Here is a 19,823-nt window from a genome sequence, read left to right on the forward strand (position 1 = left end):
TAATACCCTGATTTTTTGTAGTGGCTAGCCGTTATTGGACCGTCGGTGCGCTATTCACAAGACCACTAGTCGACTCGTCTTACCCACTAGTCGACTAGTGACCTAGGCTGCAAGACTAGATTAGCTATTGGATTTTCTAGTCAACGAGTGCTACTCACTAGTCGACGAGTCCCCTATTTTTCCATGCCAATTAGGCTTTTAATGACGTAAAACATTATTGGAGAAAAATATATTAAAGATATTAATTCTAATAAAGATTAACACTTATCCAAATGAGTTTTCCTTTGAGTATAAGATATCTTGATAAATAAAACACATTTGAAAGACCATTTTGATATCTTATCAACTTGGTATGTCCTTTATTGAAAATATACTTGACTTTCTTTGAATCTTTAGGACATAAGACTCGTTTTGATAAAACTAAGACTAAGTATGATGATGTTCAAAATACTAAGATGTTTGAAAACTTGTCCCTTTGGAAAATAACTTTGAGTTTAGGATTCTTTTGATAAACTCTTTAATTTAATTTTGAAAATTATGTATACTAAGTTTGTGACTTTGTGAAATCTTATAAACTCATGTATCCTTGTATGCATACATTTTTCTCAACTTGCTCAGACACTACAAGAAAACTGGTTTTTAGTGACGGAGGTATTACTAACGATTTGAAATTCGTCACTAAAAGTGCAGTATTAGTGACGAATATCAAAATCGTCACTAATACTGCACTTTTAGTGACGAATTTCAAACCATCACTAATATCTCTGTCACTAAAAACCAATTTTCCCGATCAAACCATTGCGTGAAACTACTTTTCGTGTGAAAACTACCCCGAAAAAATATTAGTGACGATTATTGGGGTATTAGTGACGGTTTTATTGCGTTACTAAAAGGCACTTATTAGGAACGGTTTATTAAATGTCACTAATAGCATTGTACTAGTAGAAAAAGTCAACTATATTAGTGACGGTTCGGAAATTCGTCGCTAGTAATATAGTATTAGTGACGGTTCGTGAAAATCGTCACTAATAGTTATTTTATTTAAAATATATAAAAATAATTTATTTAACAATATTAGTGACGATTTGAATATTCGTCGCTACTAGTCTATTAATAATGATGGTTCATAAAAAGCGTCACTAATAGTGTTTTTATTAAAAAAAAAAATAAAGAAATAATTTGTTTAACTATTATTAGTGACATTTTTCGCTAATAATGAGGTATTAGTGACGGAGCGTGAAAATTGTCACTAATAATGCTTTTATTTAAAAATAAAAAACTAATTTATTTAACTATTATTAGTGACGATTGGGGTATTCATCGCTAATAATAAAGTATTAGTGACGGTTCGTGAAAATTGTCACTAGTAGTTGTTTTATTTAAAAAATAAAGAAATAATTTATTTGACAATTATTAGTGACGGTTGGGTTATTTGTCGCTAATAATGAGGTATTAATAACGGAGCGTGAAAATCGTAACTAATAGTGTTTTTGTTTAAAAAATAAAATAATAATTTATATAACCATTAGAAGTGATGGTTGGTGTTTTCATCGCTAATACTGTAGTATTAGTGACAGGTGGGATATTCGTCGCTAATAATATAGTATTAGTGATGGTTCATGAAAATCGTCACTAATAGTTGTTTTATTAAAAAAAATATAAAAACTTCCTTGACTCCTTTCCCCCAATCCTCCTTTCCCCCATTCGTCTCGCAAACCCTCATTCTTGCTTTGGGTAACAACTTCAACCTCCATTAATCTCGCTCCGTCTCTCCCTGCAACAATCCATCTCCGCTTCTAAACCCTAAACCCGAACCCTTGAATCCCTCCTCCCCTACAGAAATTTTTGCTTCCACAGATGCTGTTCCGCCAGCTTTGTTGATTTGTTCAATCTCCCTGAGTTCTACAAGGGCGGGATTTTGTCGTTCTGGACAGTTAGGGCTTTTTAGAGTGGTAATTGTTCTTCTTCGTTTTTTTCTTCTTGTTGCTGGAGTTGGTATGGCGTAGTTGACATTTTTATTCATTTGAGGGATTAGACTATCTCTAACACTCCCCAAATACATAAAAGACTACATTTAAGCTTCCTTTGGTCATGCTTCAGTTCTTCTGAGTACGTGTCCATTTGATCTTCCTATTCAAACGTCAACTCGGTCCGATCTTTGCCTTCGATTCAGTATTTCATGTGTTTGTCACTGGAACATGTACTAAACATGATCTGCAAAGATGAAAAACACTAGGAACCACAAATAGATTAATATCATCAAAACATATTAATTAAGATTATGTAGCTCCCAAGGCTGACAATCGCCCCCTTTTTGATGATGTCTAACCTATTACTATTTTACTTAATTTTTTGCATTCGTGTTTATACTTACTAAAGCTTAACATGTAAAGATTAGTCCACCTAAAACTACTAATGGGTTGTTATCATCAAAATAAGACAATTAAGCTCATATAGCCACCAAGGCTAATACTCTCTCCCCCTTTTTGATGATGGCAAACCATTGGTGTTCTCTATAGGGTATAATTTAAAGCTCCCCCATAATTTATGCATATTTTAGAATGAGACTAAAATATGCTCCCCCTTAGTACTATATGCATATCTACAATTTGCTCCCCCTTACTTTATGCATATAAGGTATAAAAAATATTTAACTATATTTTTCATATCTATTAGAGTTTTAAACATGCTCACCATAAAATAGAAAATTCATTTAGGATAAGACAATAAGTAAATAGAACTTTCATATTATTTTCATATTACCACATGCATTCTACCCCACATACATTTCTCCCCCGTGCATAACACCATAAAACTTCTCCCCCTTTGATCATCATCAAAAAGAGATGTGATATTCATTTAGAAAATATTTTATCTTCTTTAAGATCAGTTTCCATGGTAGTGAGGTAAGTATATGCCAAATTCATATTCATGTATGGGATAGGTTGTGTTATGCTTTAAAAAGCTTACTATGTATCCAATCAAAATCATATATTCTCAAAACAAATTTTGCCATAGAAGTTTTCATAACTTGGAGAACATGCATTTTCCTCCCATAAACAAAAGTCAATATTTCAAAAAGACATAAGCCAATCAAATAAGGAAATATATAATTAAAGCATCGTATTGGTCTAATTTTGAACTTCATCAACATTGGCATGAACTTCTAAAATTTCCCAACAAAGTAATTAAACAATTTAAGATGCATAATTTGGGATTTTTGCCTTTAAGCACATCATATTCCCTTTTATTTTTACCTAGGCGTAGTTAAATCTGCCTAACTCCTATTTCCTAATCCTAGGTTCTATGGAAGCAAAAGTTCATATGTTTCCTTTAGGTACCTATTCTTCATTGGGTGCCAAGGGTTTTTCTTCACTACCCACTCAAGTTTCCTTTGTTTGCCTTTATCTCCTTTATAAGGGCAAAAATATCGTATATGACCCTTTCTTTCACAATATAAATAAGTTTTATTTGTGTGCAAAGGTTTTGATTTATTTGCACTATTTTTGCTAGATGAGGCATAACCATGAGATTTATAAAAAGATTTAACAATCTTTTTGGAAACAATATTTTTCTTAGCTTCTAAAGATTTATTTGAGCTTTCTTGTCCTCTTATGTTTTTATCATGACCTTCATTTTTCTTTTTCAAGATTGTAATTTGATTTTTCAGATTTCCTACTTCTTCTTGAAAAATTTGATGGTCTTTTTGAGTTTTTTCACTAAGCTCCTCATTTTTCCTTTTAAGTGAGGCATTTTCCATCTTTCAAGAAGGAACAAAGATAAGGTTCATTTCCTTTATATTTTGACAATTTTTCCTCCAAACTTTTGATTTTTTCTTCTAAAATCCCATGCTCTTTTTGAGAATTTTCACAAAGCTCCTCATTTTCCCTTTTAAGAAAATCATTTTCTTCCCTTAATGAGGATTCCCTTGTTTAATCAAAGCAAGCTCTTTCTCAAAATATTTGCTCTTCTTTTTTACCATGAGTAGTTCTTCAAATAGTTTTGCGCAATTGTTTACTGCTACTTCATACGAAGGAATATATTCATCATCATCTAAACTACTTTCTTCTAGTTCATTGGCTACGAAGCAAAAATGCGCTTCTCATAAAGTGTCTTGGTGAGTATTGCTAGATGAATCAAGGGTGAGTTCATTTTATTTCCTAGGCTCTTCATGGGTGCTTTGAAGCAAATCCCACATTTCTTTTGCGGTTTCACATCCACAGACATGACTATATTCAACATCATTTAAAGCATAATAAATAAAATGTTTTGCTTTAAAATTCATTTCTACTAACCTCTTTTCACTTAATGATAGCTCCTCTTTTGATGGCTCCTCTTTTGGTTCCCCTTCTTCATTTTTGAAGATATAGTCTCCCTTTGAAATGAGCAATTGTTAATTGTCCTAACCCCGGAGCATATATGTAACGACCCGAATAAAATGGTAATTAAATAATGAAAGAAAAGGGATATGGAAACCGGAAACAGAAGGAAGCCGTCAACTTCATCGACGAACGCGACATTGAACTTTGGAAGGACTAAAGGAAAGGGAGTCAACAGGGCTTCGTCGATGAGAAAATACCGAGATAATTTCGTCGACAAACACAGGGTCTCATCGACGAAATTTTTGAAGGACTCGTCGACGAAGGTTGGGCTCGTCTATGAAATCCTGTTTTATAAGAATGAAAAATTCGGGAGAAATATCATTTTTTTACGAAACCTCTCTCTCTCTCCTCTCTCTCTCTACAACTCTCTCCCCCTTCTCTCTACTTTTTTGGCCCCACCAGTCGTCAGATTGACGATCCGAAGTCACCATGATGCTCCTGGCGGAGTTCTCTCCAAATCTGCTGGAGTGGATCATGGGAGAAAGCTAGTTGGAAATCATCCCAAAGTTGAGGTAAGGCTTTTTAAGTCATATTTGGTCTTGCGCTAGTTATAAGAAATGTCATGCGCATGAAAATACTAAAGTTTAATACTGGGGGTTTTCAATTTTGGAGTATTGGTCAGGAAACCCCTCAGGTGTTAAACTTGAATGCTTTTGGGTGAAAAATTTCTACTCAATATGTGGGTTTTTGACAGTTGAAGAAAATGTCGTACGCTTAGAAATACTGAACTTTAATTCTAAAATTTTTCATTTTCAAGGTGTTGAGTTAGGGACCCTGCGGGTGCGAGATAGTTTTATTAGGGGCTTTCCAGGAATCAAGTAAGGGGATAAACTAAGCTAGTACTGTTTTGGAAAATGCTTATATATATATATATGTCTTATATTTGCAAAATACTGTGAAAATGATCGTATGTTGAATATGTGGAAAATCTACTATGTGACATGAGTAAAAATGTTGTGAAATGCTGTTTTCTAGGAATGTGGATGAGATGTATTTTTACGATGGAAAACCAGCGTACGGACCGAGATGTTTATATATATATATATGGATGTGATTTGTCGGCGTATGGGCCGTGCTATGTGATTTGCCGGCGTATGGGCCGTGCTATGCGACTGTGAGTGCCGACGTACGGGCTGTGCTATGAGATGTGATTTGCTGGCGTACGGGCCATGCTATGTGATTACTGTTTGCCAGCGTACGAGCTGTGCTATGTGAAATACCGGCGTATGGGCCGATGATTTTTATGATACATGTATATATGTGAAATGATATGATTAATGTGAAAATAAATGAAATGAGATATTTATGTATCACGGTTTTAGTATATGTATATGGTATCAGAACCTGGTTGGTTTGGTTTAGGCTAGCACTTGCACGGTACCGTTGCTATGTGTCCATGGTCCTCGTGATCATGTTATCTGTGTAAACGCCATTGTACGGAGTGGTGTGAGATTGAATGGTCGATGTGGTTATGTTTGAGGAGTGTGCTGTTATCGCCCTTGTTGTACGGACCAATCTGGGTAGACCCATCGAACCTACAGACTAAACTATCAACTTGACAGTGGTTAGCCAACCATTGTCAGGTCCCGCCTTTGGGCCACACAACCTAGTCATGTGGGGCTATTACATAACAACAGCTAGCTAACCTACCAGGATGATTTTTATATTATTATTATTATCATGGTATGAGATGAGGAATGTTTATGAACATGCAGTATGTTCTGCCATGTTTTGATATACATATATTTTCCCAAATTTGATAAACAGTATTGAATATGTTATGTATGGTATATGTAGAACACTGAATACTCATGTTGCCACACGTTAGTTTATTTCCCTTACTGAGAGGTGTCTCATTCCTAAATCTTATACATTTTTTAGGAGCCCCTAATAGGAGAGCGGGAAAAGGGCGCTAATCTGGAGCAGTGTTTGCCCTCTTTGGAAGGGTAAGTTTTTGGTAGAGACAGTTAGGATTTTTGTGGGAATTGTCGTTAGATTTATTTTTGGGATGTATATACTAAGAGATAGTGTTTGTAGTACTCTAGTATGCATTATGCACATTATGATGAGATGTATATGATTTTATACTTTCTACTGCGTAGGCTTCTACGATATGTTTTTTTATATCCCTGGTACCCACGGGTCCAGGTGGATGGTGACCTGCTGAGTTGTGGTGTTTGATGTTGATATTATTATATAAAAAAAAAACATATATATATATATATATATATGGAAAAATGAGCAGGTCGTGACAATATAGAGTCAGAGGGGGGGTGAATGGACTCTTTTTGCGTATTTTGATTTTCTCTACAAAATAAAACTCTTGACAAGATTCAAGCAATTAAATCACAATATACAAAATATAAATCATGCACAAGACAAATAAAATAAAGAGTAGGGAGAGAAAATCTTAACACTGGTAGTTAACGTGGTTTGACACCCAGCCTACATCCACGCCTTAGCACCAAGCCAAGGATTGCACAATCCACTATAACACTTCTTCATCAGTGGATCAAGCCTTACAACTCGAGTACCAAACCCTACACTCGGGAACAAATCTCTGCCCGCTCACCAAAAGCCACAAGGATCACCAAGATACCTTGCTAATCGATTCACCAAGAACCGTCACCAAATTTGGTTTACAAAAAAACCTTACAAGAAAATGCTTTACAAGATGATGCTCCTTAAATGAGCAGTTTGCAAATACAAAACAAACCTCACACTTAATCTATCAAGTAATGATTCACACAAGGTAAATGAACAAGAGAGAATTGAGCACTTGAAATGAAGAACTAAGATGCAAAGTGCTTAGGTTTTGGATTGAAAGATATTTTTCACTATATGCTTGTCATAATGAACAAAAACCAAGTTAAAAAAGTCTAAGGACTTGTATTTATAGCCAAAAACTCGAGCTAGCCATTATTGGACCATTGGTGCATTGTTCACGAGGCCACTAGTCGACTAATCCTGCTCACTAGTCGACTAGTCCCACCCATTAGTCGACTAGTGCCCTGTACTAGTCGACTAGTCACCTGGCTGCAAAACTAGAAAGCTATTGGATTTTCTAGTCAACAAGTGCTACCCACTAGTCAACGAGTCCCTTATTTTTCCTTGCCAATTAGCCTTTTAATGACTTGAAACATTATCGGACAAAAGTATGTTAAAGATATTAATTCTAATAAAGATGAATACTTGTCCAAATGAGTTCCCTTTGAGTATAAAACACATTTGAAATACCATTTTGATATCTTATAAACTTGGTATGGCCTTTAATGAAAATATACTTGACTTTATTTGAATCTTTAGGACATAAGACTCGTTTTGATAAAATCGGGATTAAGTATGAAGATGTTCAAAACACTAAGATGTTTTAAAACTTGTCCCTTTGGAAAACAACTTTGAGTTTAGGATTCTTTTGACAAACTCTTTAATTTAATTTTGAAAATTATGTGTGTTGAGTTTGTGACTTTGTGAAATCCTATAAACTCATGTGTCCTAGTATGCATGCATTTTGCTTAACTCTTGCTCAAAAATTATGCATAAAACAAAACCGCAAGAGTTACAAAACAGACTACCTCAAACACTCCCCGAATACATATAAGACTACATTTAAGCTTCCTTTGGCCGTGCTTGGGTTCTTCTGAGTACGTGTCCATTTGATCTTCCTATTTGAACGTCAACTCAATCCAATCTTTGCCTTCGATCCTGTAATTCATGTATTTGTCACTGGAACCTGTACTAAACATGATCTGCAAAGATGAAAAACACTAGGAACCACAAATAGATTAATATCATCAAAACATATTAATTATGATTATGTAGCCCCCAAGGCTAACAAATATAATATTGATATTTCAAAGTTATTTTAGTCAAGTAATATATTTTTATAGATGATACAAATAATTTTAAAATTTTTAAAATAGTTATATACATAATTTTTAAAATCAAACCAACCCATCGAACCAACCAGTCCAATCAGATTCAACCGAGATTGGTGACCTGGATCAGACATCCTATCAACCCCCAAAGCCAGTTGTGGCTTGACCCAAAATTAACCTAAATAACCTATCAAGTATGCGTTAGACCAACACCTCATCATTAAAAATAAATAAATAAAAGAAGTGTGAAAGTTATATTACGTTTGGAAGCATGGATTTTAAAATTTGGATTTGAAGTTAGGTGGATTTGGACAAACTTGTTGGCGTGAGTTGTCAATTAAGAGATAAATCAAAGAGATTATAGGAATAGTTATAATTGCAAAATCCCTTCCATCAATTGCCAACTATGTCTCCACCAAAAAGCCACCTAAACCTCTCTAGACATTCGCACATGAGCTTTCCACATGTCATATTCCCACTACAGTTCAGGAAGCCTTAGCGGATCCCAAGTGGACTTGGGCAATATAGGGGGAAATGGGGGCTTTACTAAAGAATCAAATATGGATCGACCTTGGTTCCACTGCCCAAAGGAAATAAAATAGTAGGGTGCAAGCTTGGGTCTTCTCTATCAAATACAAGGCAGATGTATCTGTAGAATGATACAAGGCGAGATTGGTAGCAAAGGGATACACTAAGACATATTGTAAGAACTCGACCCGTGAGATAGGGAATAATAAATAAGAAAAGGGTAAAACAGTAAATTGAGCAGGCTTCGTCAACGAAGTCAGAGTTCGTCAACAAAGGCCATTTTTTTGTTCGGCGATGAAATGCAAAGGCTCGTTAATGAGGAGAAGCCAAGAGGTTTTGGGAAAATCAGAAATCTTAGGCTCGTCGATGAGGTCACCGTTACGTCAACGAATTTGCCTTGTTTACTTGTCGATCAAGACGCAACCTTGTCGGCGAGGTTGGTCGAGTCAAAGGTGCTACAAATATCCTATTTCATTGCTTTTTGGCTAAGAAAGCCAAAACTCTCTCCTTCTCTCTCTAGAACCAGCGTGAACACTCTCTCTTTCTCTTTAGATTTCTTCACCGTTCATTGTTAGAATTGACGATCCGACGTTACTACAAGGATCAGGGAAGGATTCTCTTCGTGATTTGTGGAACGAATCTTCGTTTCGAGGATTTTTGGGTTTTGACCCAAAATCAAGGTAAGGCTCGATTTTCATTTTTGTTTCGGTAGTTCTATGGAGAATGAAATTGTAAGTATGTATTGTACTGTGATTTATAGGTTTTGGAAACTCAATTCGCTGTTTAGGAGTCGTAGAGTTTGTGTTTTGATTTTGGGTTAAGGTAAGGGTTTTTTGTTTATATCAGTTATTTTTAAAATCGGAATCATTGAAACTGTTGTTTACGATTATATGTATGATTTGGCTACTTATTTGGGGAAATCTGACGAGTAAAATGACGGAGTTTTCGAGTTACAGTTTTGGGAAAAAGGGGGTTGGGTTACATCTCTGGTTTTGTAGGAAAACCGTATTTATATATTTTTGGGTATATTGTATGGGGATGGCCGCACCTTGACCTATTTTTAAACTGTATTCTTGAAATCGTAATTATGTATTTACCAAATAAGTGACGAATGAACTATTTTATTGAAAATGTTTCAGGTTTGTGAAAATCCAAACCGGTTGTGTACCGTAGGCTATGATTTGTTGAAATGAGTTATATAGACGTGAGTTCCCAAAATGTTCTAGGCTTTGTGAAAATGTCGAGTCGAAATAAGGCCAAACGTTGATGATAATTGAAGCGCGCCAACTTATACTTGAAGGCTTAGATGTGGAGACGAGTCAGTATAATACCGTAGGAGGAAGGTGTGAAATATCATTTTCTATATTAGTTGATCACCGAAGGGTGTGGGTTCACCAGATTTGTACCGACAATCCATAGGAGCCTAGGCTGCGCCATATGTCAGGGACGCCGTGTAATGCGGACCTGCTTCACTGTCGAAGAGTGTGATGACACTGGATATGGATCATGTGTTTGTGAGATATACTAAAACTATATTGTGATTATATTGTAACCGCATTGAGAAAATACTGGAATTGTGTTATGTTTTATGTTAAAATAACACCCATATGTCACACAACGATATAACCTGATTCTTCATTACTAAGAGGTGTCTCACCCCTATCGTACGTACATGTTTTCAGGTCCCTCGAGTAGCCGGAACTAGCATCCTAGTGTTGGGAGCGTGGTTGTCGGTCTAGCTGCGTTTAGTACTAGCGTAAGTACTGGATTATGGTCGGGTTGTCGTTCTTGGTTTTGTAGACACCCGGGGGTTTGTTTTGTATTATGGAACGTAGATGTTGGGTTTGTATAGACCCTGGTATGGTACGTCATGTTATTATAGTTTGACTATTTTCCACTGCGTAAACTGTGTTGGTGAATGTGATTAGGGTATACGGGAACCCCACGGGGTCGGACCCTTACATTATATAATATCATGTGTGTTTGAATGATATAGAGACAAGTTAGGTTACTAAATCACCCTTACGGCCCATTGTCGGGTTTGAGGTGTGACACATATTTCCTAGATTATCAAGAAACATATTCATCAGTAGCCAAGTTAAATATAGTCAAGGTCTTGTTATAGTCAACTTGGATTGGCCACTGCATCAATTTGATGTAAAGAACGCATTTCTCCATGGTGATCTTGAAGAGGAAGTCTACATGGATATTCCTCCAGGATACACAGCATCTTCAAAAGCTAAAAAATTGTGTAAATTGTAGCGAGCACTGTATGGACTAAAACAATCACCTAGAGCATGGTTAGGGCAATTTAGTCTGACAATGTATAAGTATGGCTTCCTCCAAAGTAATGCAGATCGTACATTATTTCTAAAGCACCAACAGGTCAAGGGAACAACTTTAATTGTATATGTCAATGATATGATTGTCACAAGGGATGATACAGAGGAAATCGCTAAGCTTTAGAAACAACTGGTGACTGAGTTCGATATTAAAAATCTAGGAGGACTTAAATATTTCATGGAAATAGAGTTTGCTAGATCAAGGCAAGGTATATTTTTTTTTCCTAGCGAAAATATGTATTAGATTTGCTAACTGAGGTTGAAATGTTGGATTGTAAACCAGCAAACACTCAAATCATTCAGAACCACAAGCTCGGTGAATATCCAAGTCAAATACCAAAGGACAAAAGAAGGTACTAGAGATTAGTTGATAAACTTATTTTCCTCTCACATACTCATCCACATATTGTTTACGCAATAAGTATGGTAAGTCAATTCATGCACCAACCTAGCAAGGATCATATGGAAGCAATGATCTGGATTTTACGATACTTAAAATCATTTTCGGGAAAAGGGCTTATGTTTTCGAAAAATAACCATCTCAGAGTTAATGGTTATACAGACATAGATTGGGCGGGGAACGCCGCAAATAGAAGATCCACCTCAGGTCACTTCATGTTTGTTGAGGGGAATCTTGTTACATTGAGAAGTAAGAAGCAAAAGGTGGTGGCATTATCAAGTGCCGAAACAGAATTTTGTGGAATGGCTAAGGGACTTTGTGAACTCCTGTGGCTCAAAAGACTTCTGACTGAAATTTGGTTAATTTGCTCCTACCTCCGAGATGAACATCTTTTGCAATAACAAGGTAGTTATTGCCATTGGTCACAATTCTATCCAACATAATTGTACAAAAAATGTGGAGGTTGACAGACACTTTATCAAAGAAAATCTTGAATTTGAAATAATTCCGCTTCTATTTGTGAAGTCCAAAGACCAACTGGTAGATATTCTTACAAAGGTTGTATCAAGCAAGGATTTCTACAACTCACTAGATGAGTTGTGCATTGAAGAGTTGGATGCCTCCACTTGAGGGGGAGTATTAGGGTGAGTTGTCAATTAAAAGACAAATTAGAGAGATTATAGGAATAGTCATAATTGAAAATCCTTTCCATCAAGGGACAACCATGATTATGATTCCTAAAATCTGTATCATAAGTATATCATGAATGCATCCCTAAAATCTGTATAACCAAGAATAGGGTTGCTAATCTCTCTATATATTTGTACAATATCTCTGTACATAGACTGATATGGATGAGAATTTGAAAAAACTTCTATATAATTTTATATTATATCTTATCCAAATTCAATACAAAATTCAAAACCTCTCCAAATATAGGATTAGCGAATTACAAATACTTGAACTTGGGACCAACTATCCTGTCAACTTGCCTTTTGTTGTATATTTTATATTAATAAGCTTTAGCAATACTTTTTTTAAAAAAATATTACTAATTTTTACCTAAAATGATTATTCAATTATTTTTTACTCTAATTTACTAAATATATGATTATATCATGCCAACATTATCGATTTGATTGTTAATTTAATTATTAATTTAGTCGATTATTTAGTACGTTTCTCTAAGTTAAACACTACCCTTATACGAGGTTAAAGTAAAATGGTCCATCCTCTCTCTTGTACTACCCGGCGCATCCATGTCCACGGAAGTAGCCAGCCGAGAGGGTATTACGGTCAAAGACAACGAGGGTATTGTCGTCAACTAAAGAACAGATCAATGATTGAAAGCAGGGCGAAGGGTACTGTTGGAGAACGTGCAGCCAAGCTGTAGGGAGGGATGGTACAGGTGGTGATCACGTCCCTCTCGCTGACGTGGCACGACATCCAACATGATTGGTCTCACGTTCTGCCAACCGCTGACGTGTCTCACCAGCGGCCCCTGAGCTGTCATAACGTGCGGGCGATAATCGCCTATCGAGGTTGCCACACCCTACGCAGTGGCCCCCACACCCAGCCTGTCAGATGTCAGCCGTCCGATCTGATCCCAATCATTTTCTATCGTTGAAGACTTTCGACCTGCTTTTTAAAATTTATTTATGTTGAAAGCGAAAATTAACAACTTTTAATTATTAAAATTTAGTTGGAATTATAAGGGTGGCACTGGCACGTTGTGTTCAAGTAAAATTAATTTATTTTATAACAATATATAAATTATAGCTAGAAAATAAATATTATTAAATTATTTTTTTCTTAAAAAATTTCACTTTATTGTTTCGTGATTGGGAAAATGTGTATTAATTGTGAAAATAATTTTTTTTTATTTTTAAACTTTTTAAAAATACAAGAATGCTAGCTTCTTTTTTTTACTTTTTGAACCCAAGATTTCCAAATAATTACAAAATTCAATTTTGTTTTTGAACTTTTCCAAAAATTTACATAAGAAATTAAAAATCTAGAAATCAATAAAAAGATAATTTTCAACTTTTTAAAGTAATTTTTTTAAAACAAAAACTTTAAAATAAGGTAATATTTTTATAATTATTTGAAAAATTAAAAATAAAGAGTAAAATTATTTTTTACAAGCAAACTGTGCCAAATTTTTTTACATAAATGTTTAAAACTGAAAAATAATTTATATTTTTCCAATTTTTTGAAAAATAAAAAGTAAATACTATTTCTATAATTAAACAACCAATAAATTTTTATGTATTATGTTTGTTAATGATGTAGGTAATTATGCTATTGATGCCCACTTATAATGCTTACGTATTTTTAAAAATTGTGTTTGAATTGGTGTGATCCCAAGAGGGATGGTGAATTGGATTCTCAAAATATTTTGGCTAATTTAAACATTTATAACGATTCACCAAAGTTCATATCTCATTCAGTGTAATAGCGTGTATGAAAAATGATGAAACTATACGTTCAAACATACACGTGCGGCATATCTCATTTAACTCAAATGTGTGCATGCAAATACTTGTAATAGTAAATAAACAAGCATATATATATGGATATTAAATTGCAAAAAGTAAATGAGATAGAGACAACCCTCCTTACGGGGCGAGGTAAACCTCAGCTCAATTACCAGACTGAGCCCAACTAGTATCTCTTACGGAGCGGAGACACCCCAATTCAATTTCTGGTCTGAACTAAACTGATCTCACTTACAGGACTGAAACTCCCCAATTCAATTTCAGGCTAAACTCAATCAATACAATAAAAACATTTTTGTATATAATAAAATGTTTCTAAATATAAACAAAGATGTACACGTTTAAACTCAAAATGCACTCTCTAATGATATGAAATATGCTCAGGGAGTAAGGGTGTTTTACTCAAAATAATATTTTCAATCTTTGAAAAAGATGTATATGATCAGCACATAAAGATTTAAACTCTAACAAGATTTTTTTCAAACAAAATATTTTTCAATAAAGGATATAGGATTTCACCTAGGGTTTTTAGCTCAAAAAGAATTTTGTCAATAAGCACAAGTGAGCTTAATAATCTTTGCAATGAGTTGTGCAAAGATTCATTAGCTCACTTGTGCTTATTGACAAAAATTGTACAAAGATTCACAATGCCACAAACAATATCTTCACAAGAATATTTATCAAAGAAAATATGAGAGAACCTCTAAGTATACTCTCTAAATGATTTTAAAATAAAAGCTTGAGTGAGAGTATATGCTATGGATACAAACTAAATGCCAAAAATAAAATACTCTCTTCTAAAAAGATTTTTCAAAAGAAAGATTGAAAGAGAGTATGAGAGAGTTCAAAACCCTAAAAAGATTTTTGACATAGAAATTGAAATGGGGAAACTTTGATTACAAAATATTTGAGAGAATTTTAAAACTAATCAAAGTTACTAATTAAACAAATGAAATGAGTATTTATAGTTTTTTCTGAAAAAGTGGACGTTGGAGACACAAAGGTCATTTTGGAAAAATATTAATGATTTTTAATTAAAATTAACCTTAGTTGAACGTGGTAAAAAATTGGCGACCCGAGAGGTTCGGTCGCCTGAACACTCACAATGGCCTAGAGGCAACTTTCTAAATTGGTCGACCGTGGCTAATGGCCGGTCGGCTAAGCCAGGCAATTTCCTAAGGCTTCGTGCTTTCACTCGCCCAGTGAGGGGTTAGGTTTGTTGAGATGGTATGTTCGATTGACTGAGGGTATTTTGAACTGATAATTCGATCGACCGAGGTAAGTAGAAAAAGTCAGCTTTTAGGTTCGATCGACCGTAGAAGATTAGTTCAAATATGGGTCAGTCACCCGAGCCAAGTCAAAGATTTGACTTCTTACTTGGTTGGTCGACCAAGGCATTTATAACGCCAAAGGTCAGTCGATCAAGGCTTAGTCAAACATTTGAATTTCGGCCTACGGTGTGTTCGGCCGATTGAGCTAATTATAACTAGAGGGGTTTAGTCGATCAGATTTTTAAACTAAGCTCAAAAATCTAATGTCAGTCAACCCAAGCCCTAATTTGACCCTAAAGTTATATTAAAACCTTTTGTAAGATTTATCTTTTTATGAAAAGGTTTTGTATGAAGTGTAGGTACCCTAAGGTCAGTCTATAGTCATCTGAGCATTCAATTCATATCATGGAGATGCATGCATTTACATACTAAAGATAAAAATTAAATGCAATAAAATTCAAAACATGTCTTCTTCTTTTTACTCTTCTCTTCATGGAATACGCCAGTATGATATGAGTTTTAAGTCTTTTCTAGCTCCCATCTTCCTCTTTTGTGTGTGCATTTTGAATTGTAAACCTATTCAAAACACTAGGCACACACATTAAAACAGAGATCGGACTCAAAAAGTCAACAAATTAAAACACATTTTATTTACAAAATATATGTTTTATAATTTGTCAGACCCAAGATTTCATCAACTTTTATTATAATAAAATATTTTATTAATATGAATAATTTAATTATTATCCCCACAATATTTTACCCTTGAAAAAATAAATTATTATGCTCTTTGAAATATTTTATAATTAGATAAATAATGTGATTCATGTGATGATTATATATTTTATTATTTAATGGTAGTCAAGAGGTTTACCATTCCTATCTACATTTAATTAAGTGAAAGTTCAGTTATTTAATATTTGTAATAATCTTGTACCTCTTGAAATAGAGTTTAGTCATTGTTAGCAAATTCAAAGTAAATAAAATTGGCAAAGTCATAGGATTGATTGCTCTAGCCAATGGCCATTTTGAATTGTAATTCAAATCTTAAAGTAGACTTGGGCTTTAATTATTTGAGTAAACTTTGATTCACCAAATAAAAATTAAAATATTTTGCATCATTGTTAATTTATTTTTTATTTTATGGATTATTCGATCCATTTGGAGCCTACGTATTATTAGTATATATATATATATATATATATATATATATGTGTGTGTGTGTGTGTGTGTGTGTAATTTTTGAATTATCTAATGCTAATGCACTCGAAATCGTGATAATTTCACGAATAAAATTTTTTGAAATTTGTTTTAATAAGGCTCTAACAAGTAATGCTAATGAAATTTGTTTTCCAATTTCACGTTCTATATATTTAAGGGAAATTTACTTATAATATCGATAGATTTAATTAGGGTGACAAAAATAATTGTAAGCAATCGATATTTACAAGTTCTTAATTGTACTAATTAAAAATATAGATATTAAAATAGATTTTGCTTAATAGTTTAGGTACTAACTTATGATTTCATTCTTCATTCTATCAGTGGGATTTTATTTATTTATTTTTAACATTTGAAAAAAATCAAAATTCCCCAATGATAGGGTTTGGAATCAAAATAGTCAAGGGTCGAGAAAAAGGAAAGGAAAGAGAATTAAGAAGGAAATTCATTTTTATTATATTTTTTTATATAGAAAATATCATTAAAAATGAAGATTTGTTCTAATATAATTAAAAATTAAAAAATCAAATGTTAATAATGTCTAAAATTATTTCATGTTCACTAATTTTGTTATATTTTTCACTTTTCTTAATGCCCAAATATTCTTTCTTTCCTCAATATTTTCTAAATATCAAAAAGGCGGTCCTTTGTGATTTTATTGCTAGGGCTAGAGCTTCCTGGGTACTTCAAAACTATACAAAACTATAATTTCATTAATTTTTATTCACAAAATGAGCTACAAGAACTAAAATATTTGCACAATCAATCAATTAAGTTATAATATTAATTATTTTAATTAAAATTTATATAAATTTTAAGGCTTAATCCCTCAAAATCAATGCTTTATATATTTACCTACAAGCTTGTCGGCATGGTAAAATAATCTATCAAATCTATAAAAACTTGTTAATGGAATATGAAAAATTAAATAGTTGTTAGTGATACGAACTAAAATGATAAGCACGCACTTGAAGATGATTAGGGATTAATTAAATATTAAAATCTGTATGTATTTTAATTCCATTAATTAATTTTTAAAATTTATATATATTTTTTGTGATTATTTTAATCTTATTCAACACCTTTTGTTATAAAAAAAATTAGTCATAAATTTTAAAAAATAAAAGAGAATTAATTTGGCGGTCCAAATAAATCACAAACACCTTATCCTCTATCAGGTTTATTGTAATTTTCCTTAAATTTGAATACCATCCAGCTAATTCCCATTTCTCACCTCTTAAATTCCCACGTGGGCCCACATGCATAAACGTCAAAAAAAAAATTTTTATTTTTTTTATAAGTTGAAGATTTGATTTGTAATGGTAATGATTTGTCAATTTTTAATATCTTATAGATTTGATGTCGATCTCACGTTGTTCACATAAAATTCAACACACAACTTTGACTACCAATGCAATAAATTTAACTTTTGGCATATCATAACTTTTTTATGTTAAACATTTTAATAAAATGTTTATACTTATACTTTTAATTTTATACCATTTAATAAAACGAATGAAGCTTTTAATGTGGCTTTTTGATTATTTGTGAAAATAAAATTTATTAATTTTATAATTTATAACTATGAAAAATCTTACATTTTAAAAAATATATATTTCGTTAAAAAATATTTACATATGTTTTGATAGATTTTAAATTTAGATTTGTATTGAATTTAGATAAAATATAATATAAAATTGTATTGAGATTTATCAAATTCATTCAAATTTATATTTAAATTCTCAAATTCATACCTTTAAACTTGTGAAACTGACCAAAGGACAGTTGATGAGGCCCATTATATATATATATATATATATATACATATATATATATATATATATATATATTATGGTAGCCCTTGCAAGCAATTGTGGCCCTTTGCATGCATGTCTTGTCTCATTAGTATGAGACATGAAGTTGTAATAATTTATAAATACAAATTATCAATATACGTTGAAACCGGCTATATCCATCATTTCATATAAATTCTTGATTGTGACAGGTAATAAATCCAAAATTATGCATTTGCAACTCACTTTTGATTAACTCAAAAGTGATTTCAACATTTACACCATAGCTTAGTCATGATTTACTATTAGCACACTACCTGTTATTTTTGAATTAACAATAATATTTCAAACACTTTTTATCCAAATTAATCTGTTGCTTATGCGAACAGCCAACACGTAAAAGGTAAATCATAAATGTACAACAAAGCAGCAAGAATCAAACTTAAACCACTGGGGATTACCAACATGTTTTAAGACTCACCCTTACCACCCGACCATGTGCTCGGAGGCGCACACTAGCTGTCATTGGTTGAAATTTAGTTATACTTGTGGGCTTTTCTTATCTTAAATGTTATCTAAAGCAAAAATTAAAAAGTAGACAATTTTTTGCATTAATTTTTATATTTTGTACTATGTAAGTTTACTTCATACTAGTTATCGACAAAAATCGATGTACAAAAGGGCTTAATTTGCATTTAAATCTTACCGCCGACGCTGAACAATGAAGATGGATTTCATACTGTAACCTTTGTACCTATGTAATGATTACTTAATATCATATAAAAGAATATAAAGGTAGCAGTTGCTCTTTCACAAGTAATAGTAAAAAGAATAATACAAGTGCTTTTACAACTAGAATTTACCAAGTGCTTAGAAGAATTGATTTCGAATCCTGAATTCAAGTTTGGATAAATTTAGAGAAGACTTACATAATTTTATATTACATCTTTTTAAAATCCACACAAATCTAAATATGTTTCTCCCAAATATAGGGCTAGAAAAATCTCAAGTCAGTGATGCATGAGCACTAGTTTAAAGATGTAGGGACCTAGCCTCCCCACCCTGCCTTGTTCTGCTTCTTAATTTTAAACACAAAGCTATGATTCTCATGCACCACAAACAGCAAGACGGATTCTTAACCCAAAAAAACAAAAACATATACATTCACACGTTTCTCACAAATGACATGGGCCACAGAAGAAAGTAACAGACAAATATCAAACAATTTTATATTGATAATCGACATAACTAGCTACGGTATGAATTGTGATCACAGCTACAAAGTTAATAGGGAATGCCATCCGGAATCTCACAGCCCTCTATTGGCTCTGGCTGGTTTAACAGCACAAGTCTTCACTGTCCTCATCTCACCAAAGAGTACATAGTGAACTCTCTCGAAGTGAACTGATATGGTTGATGTGGAATAGGGTTCCTGCAACAGAGCAGATAGAAGGAGGAGTAACTCTCGGGACAACTAGCCACCAGTAAGCAATAAGCTAGATAAATACAA

At 33.3% G+C, this 19,823-nt stretch overlaps 1 protein-coding gene and 1 non-coding gene across 6 annotated transcripts in view; one reads left to right on the forward strand and one right to left on the reverse strand.

Moving 5' to 3' along the window:
• The first annotated feature begins 655 nt into the window (after window positions 1-655).
• Window positions 656-753, forward strand: LOC131147440 (small nucleolar RNA SNORD90). The gene has a single exon (XR_009134819.1). It is a non-coding gene; the product is annotated as a small nucleolar RNA SNORD90 (small nucleolar RNA).
• Window positions 754-19,226: 18,473 nt separating this feature from the next.
• Window positions 19,227-19,823, reverse strand: part of LOC131161693 (anaphase-promoting complex subunit 10-like) — a 44,829-nt gene continuing 44,232 nt past the window's right edge. For all 5 annotated transcript variants that reach the window (XM_058117646.1, XM_058117637.1, XM_058117668.1 and 2 more), the window contains one exon: window positions 19,227-19,745. In XM_058117646.1, coding sequence (XP_057973629.1) covers window positions 19,676-19,745 — 70 coding nt within the window. In that variant the 3' untranslated portion in view covers window positions 19,227-19,675. The remainder of the gene's footprint in view (window positions 19,746-19,823) is intronic.

Source organism: Malania oleifera, chromosome 1 (assembly GCF_029873635.1).
Source record: "Malania oleifera isolate guangnan ecotype guangnan chromosome 1, ASM2987363v1, whole genome shotgun sequence".
Taxonomy (NCBI): domain Eukaryota; kingdom Viridiplantae; phylum Streptophyta; class Magnoliopsida; order Santalales; family Ximeniaceae; genus Malania; species Malania oleifera.